This window comes from Mobula birostris, chromosome 12 (assembly GCF_030028105.1).
Source record: "Mobula birostris isolate sMobBir1 chromosome 12, sMobBir1.hap1, whole genome shotgun sequence".
NCBI classification, from domain to species: Eukaryota; Metazoa; Chordata; class Chondrichthyes; order Myliobatiformes; family Myliobatidae; genus Mobula; species Mobula birostris.
In genome coordinates, this window is record NC_092381.1 from 1,096,476 (window position 1) to 1,116,681 (window position 20,206).

General features: G+C 48.2%; 1 protein-coding gene across 1 annotated transcript in view; it reads left to right on the plus strand.

Moving 5' to 3' along the window:
• Window positions 1-20,206, plus strand: part of LOC140206422 (uncharacterized) — a 340,374-nt gene that overhangs the window by 112,205 nt on the left and 207,963 nt on the right. Inside the window, exons 14-16 of the mRNA XM_072274789.1 lie at window positions 977-1,030; window positions 14,744-14,797; window positions 19,229-19,282. Of these exons, the coding sequence (XP_072130890.1) occupies window positions 977-1,030; window positions 14,744-14,797; window positions 19,229-19,282 (162 nt within the window). The remainder of the gene's footprint in view (window positions 1-976; window positions 1,031-14,743; window positions 14,798-19,228; window positions 19,283-20,206) is intronic.

Consider the following 20,206-nt stretch of genomic DNA (forward strand, 5'->3'; position numbering starts at 1 on the left):
CACCTCCCATCATCACCACCCACACCTCCCATCACCATCATCCACACCTCCCATCATCACCACCCACACGTCCCATCATCACCATCACCCACACCTCTCATCATCACCACCCACACCTCTCATCATCACCACCCACACCTCCCATCACCACCCACACCTCCCATCATCACCATCACCCACACCTCTCATCATCACCACCAACACCTCCCATTATCACCACCCACACCTCCCATCACCATCACCCACACCTCCCATCATCACCACCCACACCTCCCATCATCACCATCACCCACACCTCCCATCATCACCACCCACACCTCTCATCATCACCACCCACACCTCCCATCACCATCAACCACACCTCCCATCACCACCACCCACAACTCCCATCATTACCCACACCTCCCATTATCACCATCACCCACACCTCCCATCACCATCACCCACAACTCCCATGATCACCATCACCCACACCTCCCATCTTCACCATCACCCACACCTCCCATCATCACCATCACCCACACCTCCCATCATCACCACCCAAACCTCCCATCATCACCATCACCCACACTTCCCATCATCACCACCACCCACACCTCCCATCACCACCCACACCTCCCATCACCACCCACACCTCCCATCATCACCACCCACACCTTCCATCATCACCACCCACACCTCCCATCATCACCACCCACACCTCCCATCATCACCACCCAAACCTCCCATCATCACCATCACCCACACTTCCCATCATCACCACCACCCACACCTCCCATCATCACCACCCACACCTCCCATCATCACCCACACCTCCCATCATCATCTCCCACACCTTCCATCATCACCACCCACACCTCCCATTAGGTGTCAGAAGTTATTGTTTTGCCTCCCCACTAGCACAGTCTGGAATAATGGATGTTTCACCCATCTCTCTGCCGTACTCACTGATCTCTCTGAATTTGCCGTTGTTTAGGGAATTCCTGGCAGTCCAGGATTGAAGGGTGACGCTGGCGACGCTGGTCCTCAGGTAAGCCAACTTTATCCGTTTTCCATCTCTCTCTAACTTTGTTTGTCCCTCTCCCCCTCCGCCTGTCTTTCATTCTCTGTCCCTCTCTCCCCATTTGTCCATCTCTTTCATGCTATGATTCTCTCAATGGTGTGTTGGGCATGCTGTGTGGATTAGAGATGGCGTGGAGAAGGCAGGAAGGAGGGATGCCGGTGTAGTGGATGTACGGCTGACATGGTGGAGGGGAATGATGGGAGTTGGGTTGTGGTGGTGAGTTGAGGGATCACGGGGAGACTAGGGTGGGGTGAGGGGCTGGAGGAAGTAGGAGGTGGGCGGGGGAAGGGGTGGATGAAATACTGGAGATGATTGTGTTGAGTGGAATGGGGTGATGGTGGAGAGATAGGGTTGAAAGTAATTGGGAGGGATGGTGGGATGATGGGGTTGAGTGGAATGGGGGAGATGGTGGAATGAAGGGTTTGAGAGAAATGAGGGACATGGTGGGTGGATGGAGTTAAGAGGAATGGGAGAGATAATGGGGAGATAGGGTTTCTGAGGAAAGGTGGAGATGGGGTTAGAGAGAAAAGGGGCAGATGGTAGGAAGACAGGGTTTGAGAAGAATGGGGAGACGGTCCGGGGATGGGCTTTGACCATAAGATATAGGAGCAGAAGTAGTCCATTCAGCCCATTGAGTCTTCTCCACCATTTGAGAGGATTGGGGTTGATAGGGAGATGAGTTGAAAGGAATGGGGGAGATGGTGGGAAACAGGGGTTGAGGGATGGTGAGATGTGGGGAGATGGGTTTTGAGAGGAATGTAGGAGATGTTAGGAGGATGGGGATTTAGAGCAATGGCGTAGATGGTGAGGAGAGGAGGATTGAGAGGAAAGGGGTTGATGGTGTAGAGGATGGAGTTTGAGAGCAGTGGGTATATGGTGGAGAGATGGGGATTGAGAGTGAGATGGTGCAGAGACAGGGTTTGAGAGGAATGGCGAGATGGCAGGGTGATGGGATTGAGAGGGGTGCGAGTAGTGGTGAAGAGACAGGATTTGTGAGGAATAGGGGAGATGGAGTTGAAAGTAACTTGTCATAAGGCGGTGGCTGGGAATGGACCCGAGTGCAAGACACAGACACTGAAGTACTAGGGACAGGACTAGGATACAGGCTGATGGCAAGGACATGGACAGGAAAACCAGGAACCTGGAACAGGACTGGACAAAAGAGCTAGGAGCCCGGGCTTGGACTCCGAGCCAGAGACTGGACAAGGACCCAGTACCTGGGTCTTGCCTCTGGCTCGGACCCCAGAACTAGGCAAGGACGAGGTTTGGCAGGCAGGCAGGACGAGGCCGGAGTCTGGAGGCAGGAGACTTGAGGCGAGGCGAGGCTGGAGTCTTCAGGCTTGAGGCTAGGCAGGCTCCTCTGGGGCAGGGCACACTACTCCTGGGCAGGGCGTGGATCACCACCCGACAGAGGCATGGGACAGGAAGGGACAGAACCAACCGCAGGTAACGGCGAGACGGCCTGGCTTACCTGGGCGGAGGCAAGGGACAGGAAGGGAGCTAGGTACGGGGTGGATCCAGGTCAAGACTGCAGGCGAGACGAGGTGAAAGTTACTGGCAAGACAAGGCAGGGCTTCTGGCAAAGCAAGGCAAGGCGAGAACTTCAGGCGAGGGGAGAGTTACCGGCAAGACAAGGCAGGGCTTCAGCGAGGAAACAGAAGGCAGAGCAAGGGATACAAGGAGTAAGGACAAGAATAATCCAGCAGCCACGCCCTGGTCTCTGGAGGTACTTATGCAGCCAGCCCCAATGAGAATCAGCTGCCTTAATTAGTGCTTAACAAGAACAGAAACAGGGTAGACAGGAAAACCTGGAGCAAGGGTGGATGGACCGGACCGTGAACCGGAATACGGACTTCACGGACCGGACCATGACATAACTACAGATATGGTTTTGAGAGGAATGGGGAGATGGAGGGGAATGATTTTGAGATGAATGAAGGAGATGGTGGGGAGAAGGAAGTTGAAAGGGGTGGGGGAAATAGTGAGGAGATGGTTTGAGAGGAATGGTGGAGATGGTGGGGACGTAGAGGTGGGATTACAGAGAGGAAAGACCATAAGGCATAGGAGCAAAATTGGCCCACCAAGTCTGTTCTGCCATTCAATCATGGCTGATCCATTTTTTCCCCTTATCAACCCCATTCCTCGGCCTTCTCCCCATAACCTTTGATGCCATGTCCAATCAAGAACTTATCAACCCCTGCCATAAATACATCCAACAACCTGGCTTCCACAGCTGCCTGTGGCAACAAATTCCATAAATTCACCACCCTTTTGCGAAAGAAATTTCACCAGATCTCTGTTTCCTGAGGCTGTGGTCCCTTGTCCAAAACTTCCCCCAGCATGGGAAACATCCTTTCCACATCTACTCTGTCTAGGCCTTTCAACATTCGAAAGGTTTCGATGAGATCCTCCTTGTCCTTCTGAATTCCAGTGAGTATGACACAGAGTCATCAAATAAACGTTGTATGATAACCCTTTCATTCCTAGAATTATCACTGTGAACCTCCTCTGAACCCTCTCCAAAGCCAGCACATCTTTTCTTAGATGATGTGCCAAAACTGTGAGGCCTCAGCAGTGCCTTATAAAGCTTCAGCATCACATCCCTGCTGTTGTATTCAAAATTAATGCTAACATTGCATTTGCCTTCTTCAACACCGACTTAACCTACAAATTAACCTTTAGGGTGTTTTGCACAAGGGCTCCCAAGTTCCTTTGCTCTCAGATTTTGGATTTTCTCCTCTTTTAGAACATAGTCTGCAGATTTATTTCTTCTACTGAAGTGTATGACCATGCATTTTCCAACATTGCCACTTTCTTACTCATTTTCCTAATCTGTTAAGACCTTCTGCAACCTACCTGTTAATACCTTCTGCAACCTACCTGTTTCCTCAACACTACCTGCCTCTCCACCAATCTTTGTAACATCTGCAAACTTGGCAATGAAGCCGTCTATTCCATCATCTAAATCATTGATATGCAGCGTAAAAAGAAGTGGTCCCAACACCAATCCCTGCAGAACACCACCAGTCACCGGCAGCCAACCAGACATAGACCCTCTTATTCCTACTCGCTGCCTCCTACTAATCAGCCAATGCCCTAACTTTCCTGTAATACCATGGGCTTTTAACTTGGTAAACAGCCTCATGTGAGGCACCTTGTCAAAGGCCTTCTGAAAGTCCAAATATACAACATACACTGCACCTCCTTTGTCTATCCTACTTGTAATCTCCTCAAAGAATTCCAACAGGTTCGTCTGGCAAGATTTTTCCTTAAGGAAACAATGCTGACTTTATCCTATCTTGACCTATGTCACCAAGTACTCCATAACCTTATTGTTAATAATTGACTCCAAAATCTTCCCAACCACTGAGGACAGACTAATTGGCCTATATATTCCTTTCTGCTGCTTACCTCTTTTCTTAAGTAGTGAAGTAACACTTGCAATTTTCCAGTCCTCGTTAACCATGCCAGAATCTAGTGATTTTTGAAAATCTCTACCATTACCTCCTTCAGAACCTTAAACTGAAGTTCAACTGGTCTGGGTGACCTATATACAATTAGGTCTTTTAGTTTTTTTGAACACTTTCTCCCTTGTAATGGTAACTGCACTCATTTCTCTTCCCTCACACACTGCAATATCTGGCACACTGCTAGTGTCTTCCACAGTGAGGACTAATGCAAAATACTCATTTAGTTCATCTGCCATCTCCTTGTCCCCCATTATTTCTCTGGCCTGATTTTCCAGTGGTCCTATATCAACTCTCATCTCTCTTTTTTTTATATATTTGAAATAGCTTTTACTATTCACTTTGATATTGTTTACTAGCTTGCTTTCATATTTCATCTTTTCTCTTCTAATGATTCTTTTAGTCGCTCTCTGTAGGATTTTAAAAGCTTCCCAATCCTCTACCTTACCGCTAATTTTTGCTTTGTTGCATGCCCCCTCTTTTGTTTTTGTATTTTTTTGACTTCCCTTGTCAGCCACAGTTGTACTATTTTGCCATTTCAATATTTCTTTGTTTTTGGAATAAGTCTGCCCTTCACTTTCATCATTTGTCCAAGAAACTCATGACATTGCTTCTCTACTGTCACCCCTGCTAGCTGCTGCTTCCAATTTACTTTGGCTAGCTCCTCTCTCATACCACTGTAATTTCATTTACCCCACTGAAATACTGCTGTGCCAGACTCTACTTTCTCCCTATCGAATTTCAAGTTGAACTCAATCATATTATGATCACTGCCTCCTAAGAGTTCTTTTACCTGAAGCTTTCTAATCACCCCCAGTTCATTACATAACACCCAATCTGGTATAGCTGATTCCCTAGTAGGCTCCTCTGAAAAGCCATCTCATAGGCATTCAACAAACTCACTCTCTTGAGATCCATTACCAACCTGATTTTCCCAGTTGACCTGCATGTTAAAATCTCCCATGACTATCATAACATTGCCCTTTTGACACACCTTTCTATTTCCCTTTATAATCTGTGGTCCACATCTCAGCCACTGTTGGGAGGCCTGTATATAACTGCCATCAGGGTCCTTCCACTCTTGCAGTTCTAAACTCGATCCACAAGGATTTAACATTTTCCGATCCTATAGCAAATCCCTTCTACTGATTCGATGTATTCTTTACCAGCAGAGCTACGCCTACATTCCTATCCCTTCGATACGTGTAACCTTGGACATTTAGCTCCCAACTACAACTATCCTTCAGCCACGATTCAGTGATGGCCACAACATCGTACCTGATAGTCTGTAATAGTGCAACAAGATCATCTACCCTTATTTTGTTACATTCCGGTATTGAGATATAACGCTTTGAGGTCTGTATTTGCTAGCCTTTTTGACTTTGCACCCCTAATGCACTGATACTCATGGAAGTAAGCTCAGGATTGCTGTCTGTGTCACGTGCTAAAGAGTGCAAGAATAGCATGACATGACATATTAATGTGTGGCTGAGAGACTGGTGCAGGGGGCAGGGCTTCAGGTTCCTGGATCACTAGGGCCTCTTCCGGGGGAGGTACGACCTGTACAAAAAGACAGGTTACACCTGAACCCAAAGGGGTCCAATATCCTAGCAGGCACATTTAATAGAGCTGTTAGGGAGGGTTTAATCTAATTTGGCAGGGGCGATGGGAACCAGACTGATAGGGCTGAGGAAGGGAGAAACAGAAATAAATCAAAGATGGTGTGCAACAGGGATGATAGAAAGGACAGGCAGGAGATGAGGCATAATCACAGAGGGATGAGTTACAGGGCAATAGAGACGAGCTGCAGTTAAAACAGAAAGCAACAAATACTGGACTGAAAGTGTTGTATTGAATGCACGCAGCATAAGAAATAAAATGGACAATCTTGAAATTCAGCTACAGATTAGCAAGCATGAAGTTGTGGCCATCTCTGAAACTTAGGAGCAGAACGTCCAAGGATATACGGTGTATCGGAAAGGTGGGTTAGTAGGCAGAGGGGGTGGTGTGGCCCTGTGTGTTAGAAATTATATTAAATCATTAGAAGGATATGACATACGAGGGGTGATTGGTAAGTTCATGGCCTAAGGTAGAAGGATTCAATTGTAGAAAACCTAGCACATTTATTTTTCAACATAGTCCCCTCCTACGTTTACACACTTAGTCCAGCGGTCATGGAGCATACGGGTCTTGGACCTCCAGAAAGTGTCCACAGCAGGGGTGATTGATAAGTTCATGGCCTGAGGTAGAAGGAGGTGAGTTATACAGCTCTTGTTACATGCGCATGCAGGTCAACATTTGAGTGATTATGCAGAAGGTTTGAATATAATAACTCAACAGTGGTGATTGATACATTCTGGCCTAAGGTAGAAGGAGATGAGCTATTAACTTCAAACTTTCTGCATAATCACTCAAAGAGTTGACTCGCGTGTGCATGCAAAGAGAGCTGTATAACTCATCTCCTTCTACCTTAGGCCACAAACTTATCAATCACCAATCTGTGGACACTTTCTGGAGGTCCAAAATCCGTATGCTCCACAATCGCTGGACTAAGTGTGCAAATGCAGGAGGGGACGATGTTGAAAAATAAATGTGCTAGGTTTTCTAAAATTGACTCCTCCTACCTTAGGCCACGAACTTATCAATCACCCCTCATAGGATTGGATGTTAAGAAATGGCAAGGGTAAAAGGACCCTAATGGCAGTTGTATACAGGCCTCCAAACAGCAGCCGGGATGTGGATTACAAATTACAGCAGGAGATAGAAAAGGCTTGTCAGAAAGGCAATGTCATGATAATCGTTGGGGATTTTAACATGAAAGTGGATTGAGAAAACCAGGCCAGTACTGGACCTCAAGAGAGAGAATTTGTAGAATATCTAAGGGATGGCTTTTTAGAACAACCTGTTGTTGGGCCCACCAGGGAATTGGCTGTACTGGATTGGGTGTTGTGCAATGATCCAGAGATGATAAGAGAGTTTAAGATTAAGGAATCCTTGGGGAGCAGTGACCACGATATGAATGAGTTCACTTTGAAATTTGAGAAGGAGAAACTAAATTCCAATGTGTCGGTATTTCAGTGGAATAAAGGAAATTACAATGGCATGAGAGGGGAACCAGCCAAAATTGTCTGGAAAGGGACATTGCAGGAGGGACAGCAGAGCAGCAATGGCTGGAGTTTCTGTGAAAATGAGGGAAGTGCAAGACAGATACATTCCAAATAAGAAGAAATTTTCAAATGGAAGAAGGACACTACTGTGGCTGACAAGTGAAGTCAGAGCCAAAGAAAAAGCAAAAAAGAGGGCATACAAGGAACCCAAAGCTAGTGGGAAGATAGAGGATTGGGAAGCTTTTAAAAACTTGCAGAAGGAAATTAAGAAGGTCATTAGGAAGGAAAAGATGAATTATGAAAGGAAGCTGGCGACTAATATCAAAGAAGATACTAAAAGCTTTTTTAAGTATATAAAGGGTAAAAGGGAGTTGAGGGTAGAGATAGGACCAATAGAAAATGACGCTGGAGATATTATAATGAAAGATGCAGAGATGGCAGAGCAAATGAATGTGTATTTTGCATCAGTCTTCACAGTGGAAGACATCTGCATCAAGACTGTCAGGGAAGTGAAGTTTGTGCAGTGAAAATTATGACTGAGAAGGTGCTCAGGAAGTTTAGTTATCTGAGGATGGATAAATCTCGTGGACCTGATGGATTGCACCCTTGTGTTCTGAAGGAAGTAGCTGGGGAGATTGTGGAGGCATTAACAATGATATTTCAAGAATCGATAGATTCTGGCATTGTACCAGATGACTGGAAAATTGCAAATGTTACTTCACTATTTAAGAAGGGTGGGAAGCAGCAGAAAGGAATCTATAGATCTGTTAGCCTGACATCAGTGGTTGGAAAGTTGTTGGAATTGATCTTTAGGGATGAGATTATGGAGTACCTGGAGACACATGACAAGATAGGCCAAAACCAGCATGGTTTTCTGAAAGAAAAGTCCTGCCTGACTAACCTACTGCGATTTTTTGAGGAAATTACAAGCAGGGTAGACTTGGATTTTCAGAAGGCCTTTGACAACAGATCCCTGAAAGTTGCCTCACAGGTAGATAGGGTAGTTAAGAAAGCTTATGGGGTGTTAGCTTTCATGAGTCGAGGGATAGAGTTTAAGAGTGCGATGTAATGATGCAGCTCTATAAAACTCTGGTTAGGCCACACTTGGAGTACTCTGTCCAGTTCTGGTCACCTCACTATAGGAAGGATGTGGAAGCATTAGAAAGGATACAGAGAAGATTTACCAGGGTGCTGCCTGGTTTAGAAAGTATTATGATCAGAGATTAAGGGAGCTAGGGCTTTACTCTTTGGAGAGAAGGAGGATGAGAGGAGACATGATAGAGGTGTACAAGATAATAAGAGGAATAGATAGAGTGGATAGCCAGTGCCTCTTCCCCAGGGCACCACTGCACAATACAAGAGGACATGGCTTTAAGGTAAGTGGTGGGAAGTTCAAGGGGGATATTAGTGGAAGGTTTTTTACTTAGAGAGTGGTTGGTGCGTGGAATGCACTGCCTGAGTCAGTGGTGGAGGCAGATACACTAGTGAAGTTTAAGAGACTACTAGACAGGTATATGGAGGAATCTAAGGTGGGGGCTTATATGGGAGGCAGGGTTTGAGGGTCGGCACAAGATTGTGGGCTGAAGGGCCTGTACTGTGCTGTACTATTCTATGTTCTATGAATGGGGAGATGGTGAAGAGAGGGTTTTGAGAGGAATGCAGGTGATGGTGGGGTGATAGGTGTTGAGAGGAAAAGGGGCAATTGTGGGCAGATGAATGTTGAGAGGAATAGGGGAGATGTTGAGTTAGGGGTTGAGAGGAATGGGCGAGATGGCGGTGAGATGAGGTTATAAGTAATTGATGGAGATGGAGCTGAAAGGAATGCGGAGATGGTGGGTGATGGTTTTGAGAGGAATGGGTGGATGGTGGGTAGATGGAGTTTCAGGAGAATGATGACGTGGTGAGGAGAAAGGGTTTGATAGGATTGGGGGAGATGCTCGGCAGATGGGTTTGAGAGGAATTGTGAATGGTGTTGAGAGGAACGAGAAATGGTGGGGAGATCAGGTTAAAAGTAATTGGGGGATGGTGGGGAGATGAACTGGAGAACATTGAGGAAATGGTGTGATGGGGCTAGAGAGAAATGAGGAGATGGACTGAGAAGAGTAAAATAAGGTTATGGGTGTGACAGAAATGGGTAAGAGTGTGGAGAGACTGGGGTTAAGAGGAATGGGAACATGGCAGGGAAACGGAGACTGAGAGGTATGTGGGAAATTGTGAGCAGACAGGGTTTGAGGAAAAGGGGAGATGGAGACAGGGTTGAGGGGAGTGGTGACGTGGTGTGAGAGACGGGGTTTGAGGAGAGTAGGGGAAATGGTGGGAGACTTGGGTTGAGAGCAATGGGTGAGATGATAGGGAGATAGTGATGGGGAAATGGTGAGATAGGGGTTGAGAGAAATAAGGAGATGGTGGGGAGATGGACTGGAGAGCAGTGGGGAAATGGTGCGATAAGGATTCAGAGGAATGGGGAGATGCAGGTTGACTCGAGGTTGAAAGGAATGGGGGAGATAGAGATGAGGATTGATTGTAATGACGAAATGATGAGATGGGAGTTGTGAGGAATGGGGAGATGATGGGGAGATGGGCTGGATAGTAATGGGGAAATAGTATGATGAGGGTTGAGGGAAATGGAGTGATGGGGTTGATAGCAATGGCAGAGATTGGTTGATAGGGATTGAGAGGGAAGGGGCGATAGTAGGGAGACTGTGGTTGTGGGGAATAGGGAGATGTTGGGCGATGGTTCTGAGAGGAATAGGGAGGTTGTGTGGAGATGTCTGTTGAGAGAAATTGAGATCATGGTGGGGAGATGGGGTTTTGGAGAATATGGGGAGATGGTGAGGAGACTGGCATTGAGAGGAATGGAGTGATGGTGGAGAGAAGGGGATTGAAAGGAATGGGGTAACTAGGGAGGAAAGGCTTTGAGAGGAATAGTAGAGATGATGGGGAGATGGGGTTTGACAGGAAAAGGGTAGATAGTGGGGAGAAGGGGTTTCATGGGATTCGGGGAGATGGAGGTTGAGAGGAAGGGGAGATGGTTAAGAGATGGCGGTTGAAATGAATGGAGAAATGGCAGGGTGATGATGGTTGTCAGAAATGGAGAGATGGTGGGGAAATGGTATTGAGAGAAAAAGAGCAGATGGTAGAGAGACAGGATGGAGTGAATGGGGAGATGGAGGGTAGATGGATTTTAAGAGGGAAGTGGGTGATGTTAGGGAGACTGGGGTCGAGAGAATGGTGAGATGGCAGTGAGAGGGGGTTGAGAGGAGTGGGGAGATGTTGGGGGATGGTTTTGAGAGGAAAGGGGGTGATGTTAGGGAGACAGGTTGAGAGGAATGGTGAGATGGTGGCAAGAAGGGATTGAGAGGAGTGGGGGTTGTTGGGGTATGGTTTTGAAAGGAAAGGTGTAGATGGTGGAGATAGTTGAGGGAGAGTTTGAGAAGAACTCGGGAAATGATGGAGAAAGATGGTGGAGTGCAATCTGGGAGATGGTGCAAGACGGGGTTTGAGAAGAAATGGGCAGATTGTGATGCAATGGGTGGTGAGAGGAATGGGGAAGATGTTGAGGAAATGGGGTTTGAGAGGAATGGGGGAGATTGAGTTGTAAGTAATTGGGAGGGATGGGGTTGAAAGGATTGGGCAGATGGTGGGTGATGGTTTACAGAGGAATGGGGAGATGATGAGTAGACAGAGTTTAAAGATAATGATAACAAGGTGGGGAGAATAGAAGAAATAGTGAGATGTGTGCTGAGAAGAATAGGGAGATGGGGTTGAGAAGAATGGGTGAGATTATGGGGAGACTGGGGCTGAGAGGTATGGGGGATAGAGAGGAGACATGGTTTGAGAGGAAATGGTGAGATGGTGGGGAGATGGGTTTGAGAGGAATAGGGAGATAGGGAGACGAGATGAGAGGAATGAGGAAGATAGTGGGAAGATGGGTTGAAACAAATGGGGATGTGGAAAGTTAGGATTTGAGAGGAATGAGGAGATGGTGGGAGAGATGGGGTTGAGGGGAATTGGGCGACGGTGGGAGAAAGGGGTTGAAAGGAATGTGGAGACGGGGTTTGGGAGGAATGGTAGAGATTGTGGGGAGATGGGGTTTCAGATGAATGGTGGAGATGGGGTTGGAGAGGATAGGGATAGATAGTGGGGATATGTGGTTTAATAGGAATGGGGGAGATTATGTGAAGACATTTGTTGAAAGGAATGGGGAGATGGTGGTTGCCAGGAATGGGGAGATGGGGTTGAGAGGAAAAGGGGAGATGGTGCAGGGACAGGGTGGAGAGCAATGGGGGAGATGGTGGGTAGATGAGTTTTGAGAGGATAGGGGGCAATGTTAGGAAGACTGGGGTTGAGAGGAATGGTGATATGGTGACGAGAGGGGGTTGAGAGGAATGGCGGAGATGGTGGATAGACGGGTTGAAGGGAATGAGGAGATGGTGATGGGACAGGGGTTAAGGGGAATGGGGGAAATCATGAGGATACAAAGTTTGGGAGGAATGATATAGATGGTGGGGAGATAGGTTTCAGATGATAGCTGGAAATGGAGTTAATCGGGCAGATGGTAGGAAGACAAGTTTGAAAATAATGGGGAGATGGGGTGTGAGAGGAATGAAGAAATGGTGGGGAGAGGGACTTGAGAGGAATGGGGAAGTAGAGCTCTTGGGGGTTGAGAGGAACAGGGAGGTGGGGAGACTAGGGTTGAGGGGAATGGAGAAATGGTGGGGAGATTAACTGGAAGGCATTGGGTAGATGGTATGATGGGGCTAGATAGGAAGGAGGAGATGGGTTTGAGAGGAATGGGTGAGATTGCGAGGAGAATGGGGTTTAGAAGAATGGGAAGATGGGAGCTGAGAGATATGAGGCAAATAGTGGGGAGATGGTGGGAAGAATGGGTTGAGAGGAGTGGTGAGATAGTGTGGGAGACTGGGATTGAGAGCAATGGGTGAGATGATGGGGAGATGGTGATTGAGAGGGATGGGGGTTGAGAAGTATGGGGAGATGAAGGGAAGATGGGGTTGAGAGGAATGAGGAGATGGTGGAGAGATGGGGTTGAGAGGAATGCAGAGATGGGGAGACGGGTTGAGAAGTATTGGGAGATGAAGGGGAGATGGAGTTGAGAGGAATGAGGAACCGGTAGAGAGATGGGGATGAGAGGAATGCAGAGATGGGAGGTTGGATGAGAATTATGGGGAGATGGAGTTGAGTGGAATGAGGAATGGCTGGAGAGATGGGTTTGAGAGGAATAGAGAGATAGGGAGATGGGTTGAGAGGAACAGGGGAGATGTTTGGAAGACAGGGGTTGAGAGGAATAGGAACATGGTGGAGATGGGGATTGGGTGGAATGTGGGCAATGGAGAGATAGTTTGAGAGGAATGAGGAAATGATGGGGAGATGAGCTTGAGAGGAATAGGGAGATGGTGGGGTGACTGGAGGTGAAAGGAATGGGGGAGATGGTGGAGATGGAGCAAAGAGTGATATGGGGGTTGAGTGGAATGGACAGATGGTGGGGAGATGGGCTGGAGAAAGGTGGGGAAATGCTGCGATCAGTGTTGAGAGGAATGTGGAGATGGTGGAGAGTTGGGGATTGAGTAGAATGGGGGAAATGTTGAGATGGGAGTTGAGAGATGGTAGGGAGATGGGATATGGCAGGAATGGTGAGATGTTGGGGAGATGGGGTGGAGAGAAATGGGGAAATGGTGGGGAAATAGATTTTGAGAGGAATGACGCAATATTGGGAGATGGTTTTGAGAGGAATGAGGGAGATGATGGAGAGACGGGTAGAGAGGGATGGGACAATGGTGGGGAGATGGTGATTGGGTGAAATGGGTGAAATAAAGAGATGGGACTTGAGAAGAATGAGATGGGATTGAGAGGAATGGGGAGATGATAGGGAGATGGAATTGGGACGAATGGGGAGATGGTGGAGTGACTCAATGTTGAAAGGAATGGGGAGGTGGTGGAGATGGGGATTGGGTGAAATGGAGAGATGGGGCTTGAGAGGAATGGGGAGATGGTGTAGTGAGTCAATGTTGAAAGGAATGGTGGAGATGATGGAGGTGGGGATAGAGTGTAATGGAGGAAATTGTGAGATGGGGCTGACAGGAATGCAGAGGTGGTGGAGAGCAATGGGAGAGTAGGTAGATGGGGCCTGAGAGAAAAGGGGGTGATGGTAGGAGACAGTATTATGAGGAATGGGGAGATTGGTGATGGTTTTGAGAAAAATTGGGGAGATGGTAGGTAGATGGGTTTGAGAGGAATGGGAAATATGGTGGGTTTGGGAGAAATGGGGAACATGGTGGGGTTGACAGAGATAGAGAACATGATGGGGAGGCAGGGTTGAGAGGAATGTGGGCTGATGGTAAGGAATTATGGTTTGTAAGGAATGATAGAGATGGTGGGGAGATGGGGTTACAGAGGAAATGGGTAGATAGTGGGGGCATGGGGTTTAATAAGAATGGGGGAGATGGTGGTTGAAAGGAATGAGGAGATGGCGGGAAGATAGGGATGAGAGGAAATGGGGAGATGGTGGAGAGCAATGGGGAAGATGGTGGGTAGATGCATTTTGAGAACAAAGGGATAATGTTAGGGAAACCGTGGTTAAAAGGAATGCGGAGATGGTGGGAAGATGGGGTTTGAGAGGAATGGGGAAGATGGGTGGAGATGGGACTGAGAGGTATGGGGGAAATGGTGAAATGGGGGTTGAGAGGAATGGGGAGATAGTGTTTGAGAGAAATGGGCAAATGGTAGGAGGATGGGGAGATGGTGTAGGAGAGGGGGTTGAGAAGAATGGGGACATAATAGGGTGACTGGGGTTGAGAGGAAAGGGGCAAATGGTGTGGAGACTGCAATAGGGTGGTAGGGAGGGGAGAATGTGGCGGATGAGGTTAGGAGATAGGTGGGGAAGGATGGAGGAGACTGGTTAGAGTCGGGGAGGACAGGAGGGGAGACTCTCCGTCCTATGGCGATGCACACTCGGGATCTGGATTCTATTTGTTGAGACACCCATCCTTCCTGTGCTCCAGCACTGGATGTGATGTCAATGCCTTGAGGGTGAAGTTGAAGTATCTCCTAGCGTGAATATGACTGACTGCTATATTCACCTCACTCAGGGTCCTCGTGGAATTCAAGGAATAATAGGAGCGTCCGGAAAATCTGGCAGGAGGGTAGGTACCTTTGGATTCGCATGCCATCAAACTCTCACGCAAATTCCCAATCGCTGTCCCCCCTCCGCTGTCTCCATCCTCCTGTTTTCAATCACGCATCCCAATCCCTGTTCCCAATACCCTTGTCCCAATTGCTGTCCCCAACCCCTGACTCCCATCCATGACCCCCATCACTCTGACCCCAACCCTCATCCCCAGCCCCTTATTCACAACCCCACCTTCCCCAAATCCTTTCCCCAATCCCAGTACTGAATTATCCTATCACCACACCTCTTTCCCCAATCCACCTGTCCCCAGTCAATCTTTTCCTGATCCTCTGTCCCCAAAACCCTCTCTCCCTAATCACCCTGCACCCAATCCCTGTCTCCAATCACAGTCATCAATGACAGTTGCCAATCCTTGACCCTAATCCCAGTCCCCAGTTCCCCTATTCCCAACCCCTGATCCCATGCCCCATCCCCAACCGCCTGACCCCAATTGCTTTGTGCCAAATCCCTGGCCCAATTCCTGTCCCCAATCCCAGTCATCAATGCCAGTTCCTAATCACAATTCTCAATTCTCCTGTGCCCAAACCCCCTGTTCTTGATGTCCCTGTTGTGACGTGCACCACTGACCATCACTGATCAGTAGTGACCTGCTCTATTGACCAGCAGTGACCTATACCGTTGACCAGCACTGAGCAATAGTGACCTTAACTATTGACCATTACTGATCAGTAGTGACCTGCACCATTTGACCAGCACTGACCAGTAGTGACCTGTACTAATGACCAGCACTGACCAGTTGTGCCTACACTGTTCACCAGTACTGACCAAAGGTGACCTGTACTATTGAACAGCACTGACCAGTAGTGACCGGCATTATTGACCAGCACTGACCAGTAATAACTTGCACCATTGATCAGCACTGACCGGTAGTATCCTGCACCACTCAGTGCATTGAGCAGCAGTGACCTGCACCATTGACCAGCACTCTCTAATAGTGACCTGTACTATTCACCAATACTGACCAAAGGTGACGTGCACTATTGAGCAGCACTGAGCTCAATAACTTGCACCATTGACCAGCATTGATCAGTAGAGACCTGTGCTATTCACCAGGCATATACCATTGACCAGCAGTGACCAGTCATGACTTTTACCATTGATCAGCACTGAGCAGTAGTGACAAATAGTGACCTGCATTATTGACCAGCACTTATGAATAGTGATCTGCACAGTTGATCAGCACCAACCAGCAGTATCCTGCACCATTCACCTACATTGACTAGTAGTGACCTGTACCATTGATCAGCACTGATCAGTAGTGACCTGCACTATTGAACAGCCCTGATCAGTAGTGACCTGTACCATTGAACAGCACTCATCAGTAGTGAGCTGCAGTATTGACCAGCACTGAACAAAGGTGACCTACACTATTGAGCAGCACTGACCAGTAATGGCTTGCATCATTGACCAGCATTGACTAGTAGTGACTTGCACTATTGTCATATACCGACCAATAGTGACCTGCATCATTGACCAGCACTTATGAATATTATCCTACACAATTCACCAGCACTGACCAGTTGTGACCTGTACCACTGACCAGTAGTGGTCAGCACTATTGACCAGCACTGACCAGTAGTGAACTGCACTATTGACCAGCAAGACCAATAGTGACCAGCACTGATCAGTGGTATCCTGCACCAATCACCAGTACTGACCAGTTGTGACCTTAACTATTGACCAGCACTGATAAGCCATAAGCTGCACTATTGATCAGCACTGACCAGTAGTAACCTGCATAATTGACCAGCACTGACCAGTAGAGATTGGCACCATTGACCAGCACTGACTAATAATGACTTGCACCATTGATAGCACTGACTAGTAGTGACCTTCACTATTGACATATACTGACCAATAGTGACCTGCATCATAGACCAGCTCTTATGAATAGTATTATGCACTATTGATCAGCACTGATCACTAGTAACCTGCACTACTGACCAGCACTGACCAATAGTGACCTACACTATACACCAGTACTAACCAAAGTTTACTTGCACTATTGAGCAGCACTGAGCAGTAGTGACCATCACAATAGACCATCATTGACCGGTACTCCTATACCATTGACCAGCAGTGGCGAGTAGTAACCCGCACTATTGACCAGCACTGATGAGTACCAGTGACCACTACTGACCAGTAGTGACCTGTACCATTGACCAGCACTGACCAGTAGTGACCTGCACCATTGACCAGCACTACAAATAGTAACCTGCACCACTGATCAGCACTGACCAACAGTGACTTTCATAATTGACCAGCACTGTCCAGTAGTGAGCAGCACTGTCCTAGAGTATCCTGCACTATTGACCAGCACTGATCAATATTGACCAGCTCGGTGTAGTCATGATCTGTACCATTGACTGGCACTGAGCAGCAGTGACGAGTAGTGACCCTCACTGACTCCTCCACCTTCTCTGCCTTGATGATTCGAGACTCATCTTTCTTGTGAAGGTTTCTGTCTCTACCTCTCCCCCTCAAGTAGTGAGTTCAAAATTTCTTTCTTAATTTTCCTCTGAACCTCCTATCCCTCTCCTTAAGCCTTTGCCCTGTGAGATTAGACACCTTTGCAATAGGGGAAAATTTTCCCCCATTTTTTGTCCACCTGCACTTGGATTCCTCGTCCCCAGCCTCCTCCACTCCAAGAAGAACAGATTCACCCTCTCCAGATTCTGAATCTAGACCGGGCAACAGACTGTGAAATCTCCTCTGCACCATCTGCAGTGCAGTGACCCCCTTCCTGGGGTGTGGTGACCCAAACTGCACACAGTGCTCCACTGGTGGTGTCACCATTTCATTAACCCTTGTCTCAAAGTTCAAAGTACATTTCTGAACAGTGTGGATACACAGTCCACAACCCAGAGATTCATTTTCTTTCAGGCAGCCACAAAACAAAGAAACTCAACAGAATCCACGAACCCCCCCCCCCCCCACCCCCCCAGTACAAAGACCATCAAACATCCAGTGTGTGAAAAACAGCAAACTGTACATTCAAAAGGCATAAACAAATAATGCCTAGAATATGAACCACAGAGTGAGTCTATGAACCACAGGGTGAATCTTTCTGTTCCAGGACATCTCAAATGTCCTCTTTCTTTCCCTTCTGCCGTCATCAATGATGCTCTCACCCGCATCTCCTCCATTTCCTGCACTTTGGCTCTCACCCCATCCTCCCACCACCACAACAGGGACAGAGTTCCCCTTGTCCTCAACTACCACCCCACCAGCCTCCGGATCCAGCACATTATCCTCCGCAACTTCTGCCACATTCAAGAAGACCCCACCACTAAGCACATCTTTCCCTCTCCGCTTTCCACAGGGATCGGTCCCTCCGCGACTCCCTGGTCCACATGTCCCTCCCCACGGATCTCCCACCTGGCACGTATCCCTGTAAGCGCAAGTGTTACACCTGTCCCTACACCTCCACTCTTGCCACCATTCAGGGCCCCAAACAGTCCTTCCAGATGAGGCAACACTTCACTTGTGAGTCTGTTGGGGTCATCTATTGCATCCGGTGCTCCCGGTGCGGCCTCCTCTACATCGGTGAAACCCGACGCAGATTGGGGGACCGCTTCATCGAGCACCTCCGCTCCGTCCGCCACAACAGACAGGATCTCCCAGTTGCCACCCACTTCAACTCTGCTTCCCACTCCCATTCCCTTTCAGATATGTCCATACATGGTCTCCTCTACTGCCATGATGAGGCTAAACTCAGGTTGGAGGAGCAACACCTCATATACTGTCTAGGTAGTCTCCAGCCCCTTGGTATGAACATAGAATTCTCCAACTTCCGGTAATTCCCTCTCCCTTCCTTCCTCTATCCCTATGTCACTCTGCCCCTTCCCCCAGCTGCCTATCACCTCCTTCATGGTTCCGCCTCCTTCTACTACCCATTGTGTTTTCCCCTATTCCTTCTTCACCTTTCCTGCCTATCCCCTCCCTGCTTCCCCTCCCCCACCCCTTTATCTTTCCCCTCACTGGTTTTTCACCTGGAACCTACCAGCCTTCTCCTTCCCACCCCCCCACCTTCTTTATAGGGCCTCTGCCCCCTCCCTCTTCAGTCCTGACGAAGGGTTCCGACCCGAAACGTCGACCGATCTTTTCCACAGATGCTGCCCGACCTGCTGAGTTCCTCCAGCGTGTTGTGAGTGTTGCTCCCCACCTATCTGCCTGTGCTTCCACATTCAGTTCAGTTTATACTTGTACACTTGAATCTTCTGTTTATCGCACTGCTCAGGGTCTCACCATCACACATTTTCCAGTCCTCCCAAAGACCTTATTCCCCCATCATTCTCTGCCCACTTCATCTTTGCCCTACTTTCTCCATCATTACCTGCAGCCCTCCTTGCACACATGACTTGTGAGTTGTTATCCTTTCCAGGGTCGGCCTGGAGCTGATGGACCCCGGGGAATGCCTGGAGAGCCTGGTTCAAAGGTAATTCCACAGCAATGTCAACTTGCGCGTGCGTCTCCATACGCCATCATGTGGAATGTGGCCGAGGCACAGGGACACTGAACCTGGGCAAGATGTTCTGGGACGGAAGTATCAAACCTTGACAGCAGGCAGAGGTGTAAATGAGTAGAGAGGTGGAGAGGGTTAGGAGGGAGTTCAGGGGTTTAAAGCACAGGGAATCAATGTTTAATGTCAGGAGTGAATGTGAGCTGGATGGGGTTACAGAGACAGAGAAAGGTGTCGAGGATGGAGGGGGTGACAGAGACCGGGAGGGGTTTAGGGACCGAAGGAATGACAGAGATGTGAGGGGATATAGGAGCTGGAGGGGGTTACAAAGACATGGAAGAGTGTCGGGGATGGAGGAGATTACAGAGACCAGGAGGGGTGTAGGGACAGGACAGATGACAGAGATGGGGAGGGGTGTAGAGGCCGGAGGGGTGACAGAGATGGGAAGGTACTGTGTAACATAGAAACATAGAAAACCTACAGCACAATACAGGCCCTTCGGCCCACAAAGCTGTGCCAAACATGTCCTTACCCTGAAACTACCTAGGCTTACCCATAGTCCTCTATTTTTCTAAGCTCCATGTATCCATCCAGGAGTCTCTTAAAAGACCCTATCGTTTCCGTCTCCACCACCGCCGCTGGCAGCCCATTCCACAAACTCACCACTCTCTGCGTAAAAAACTTACCCTGACATCTCCTCTGTACCTACCTCCAAGCACCTTAAAACTACGCCCTCTTGTGCTAGCCATTTCAGCCTTGGGAAAAAGCCTCTGGCTATCCACACCATCAATGCCTCTCATTATCTTGTACACCTCCATCAGGTCACCTCTCATCCTCCATCGCTCCAAGGAGAAAAGGCCAAGTTCACTCAACCTATTCTCATAAGGCATGCTCCCCAAT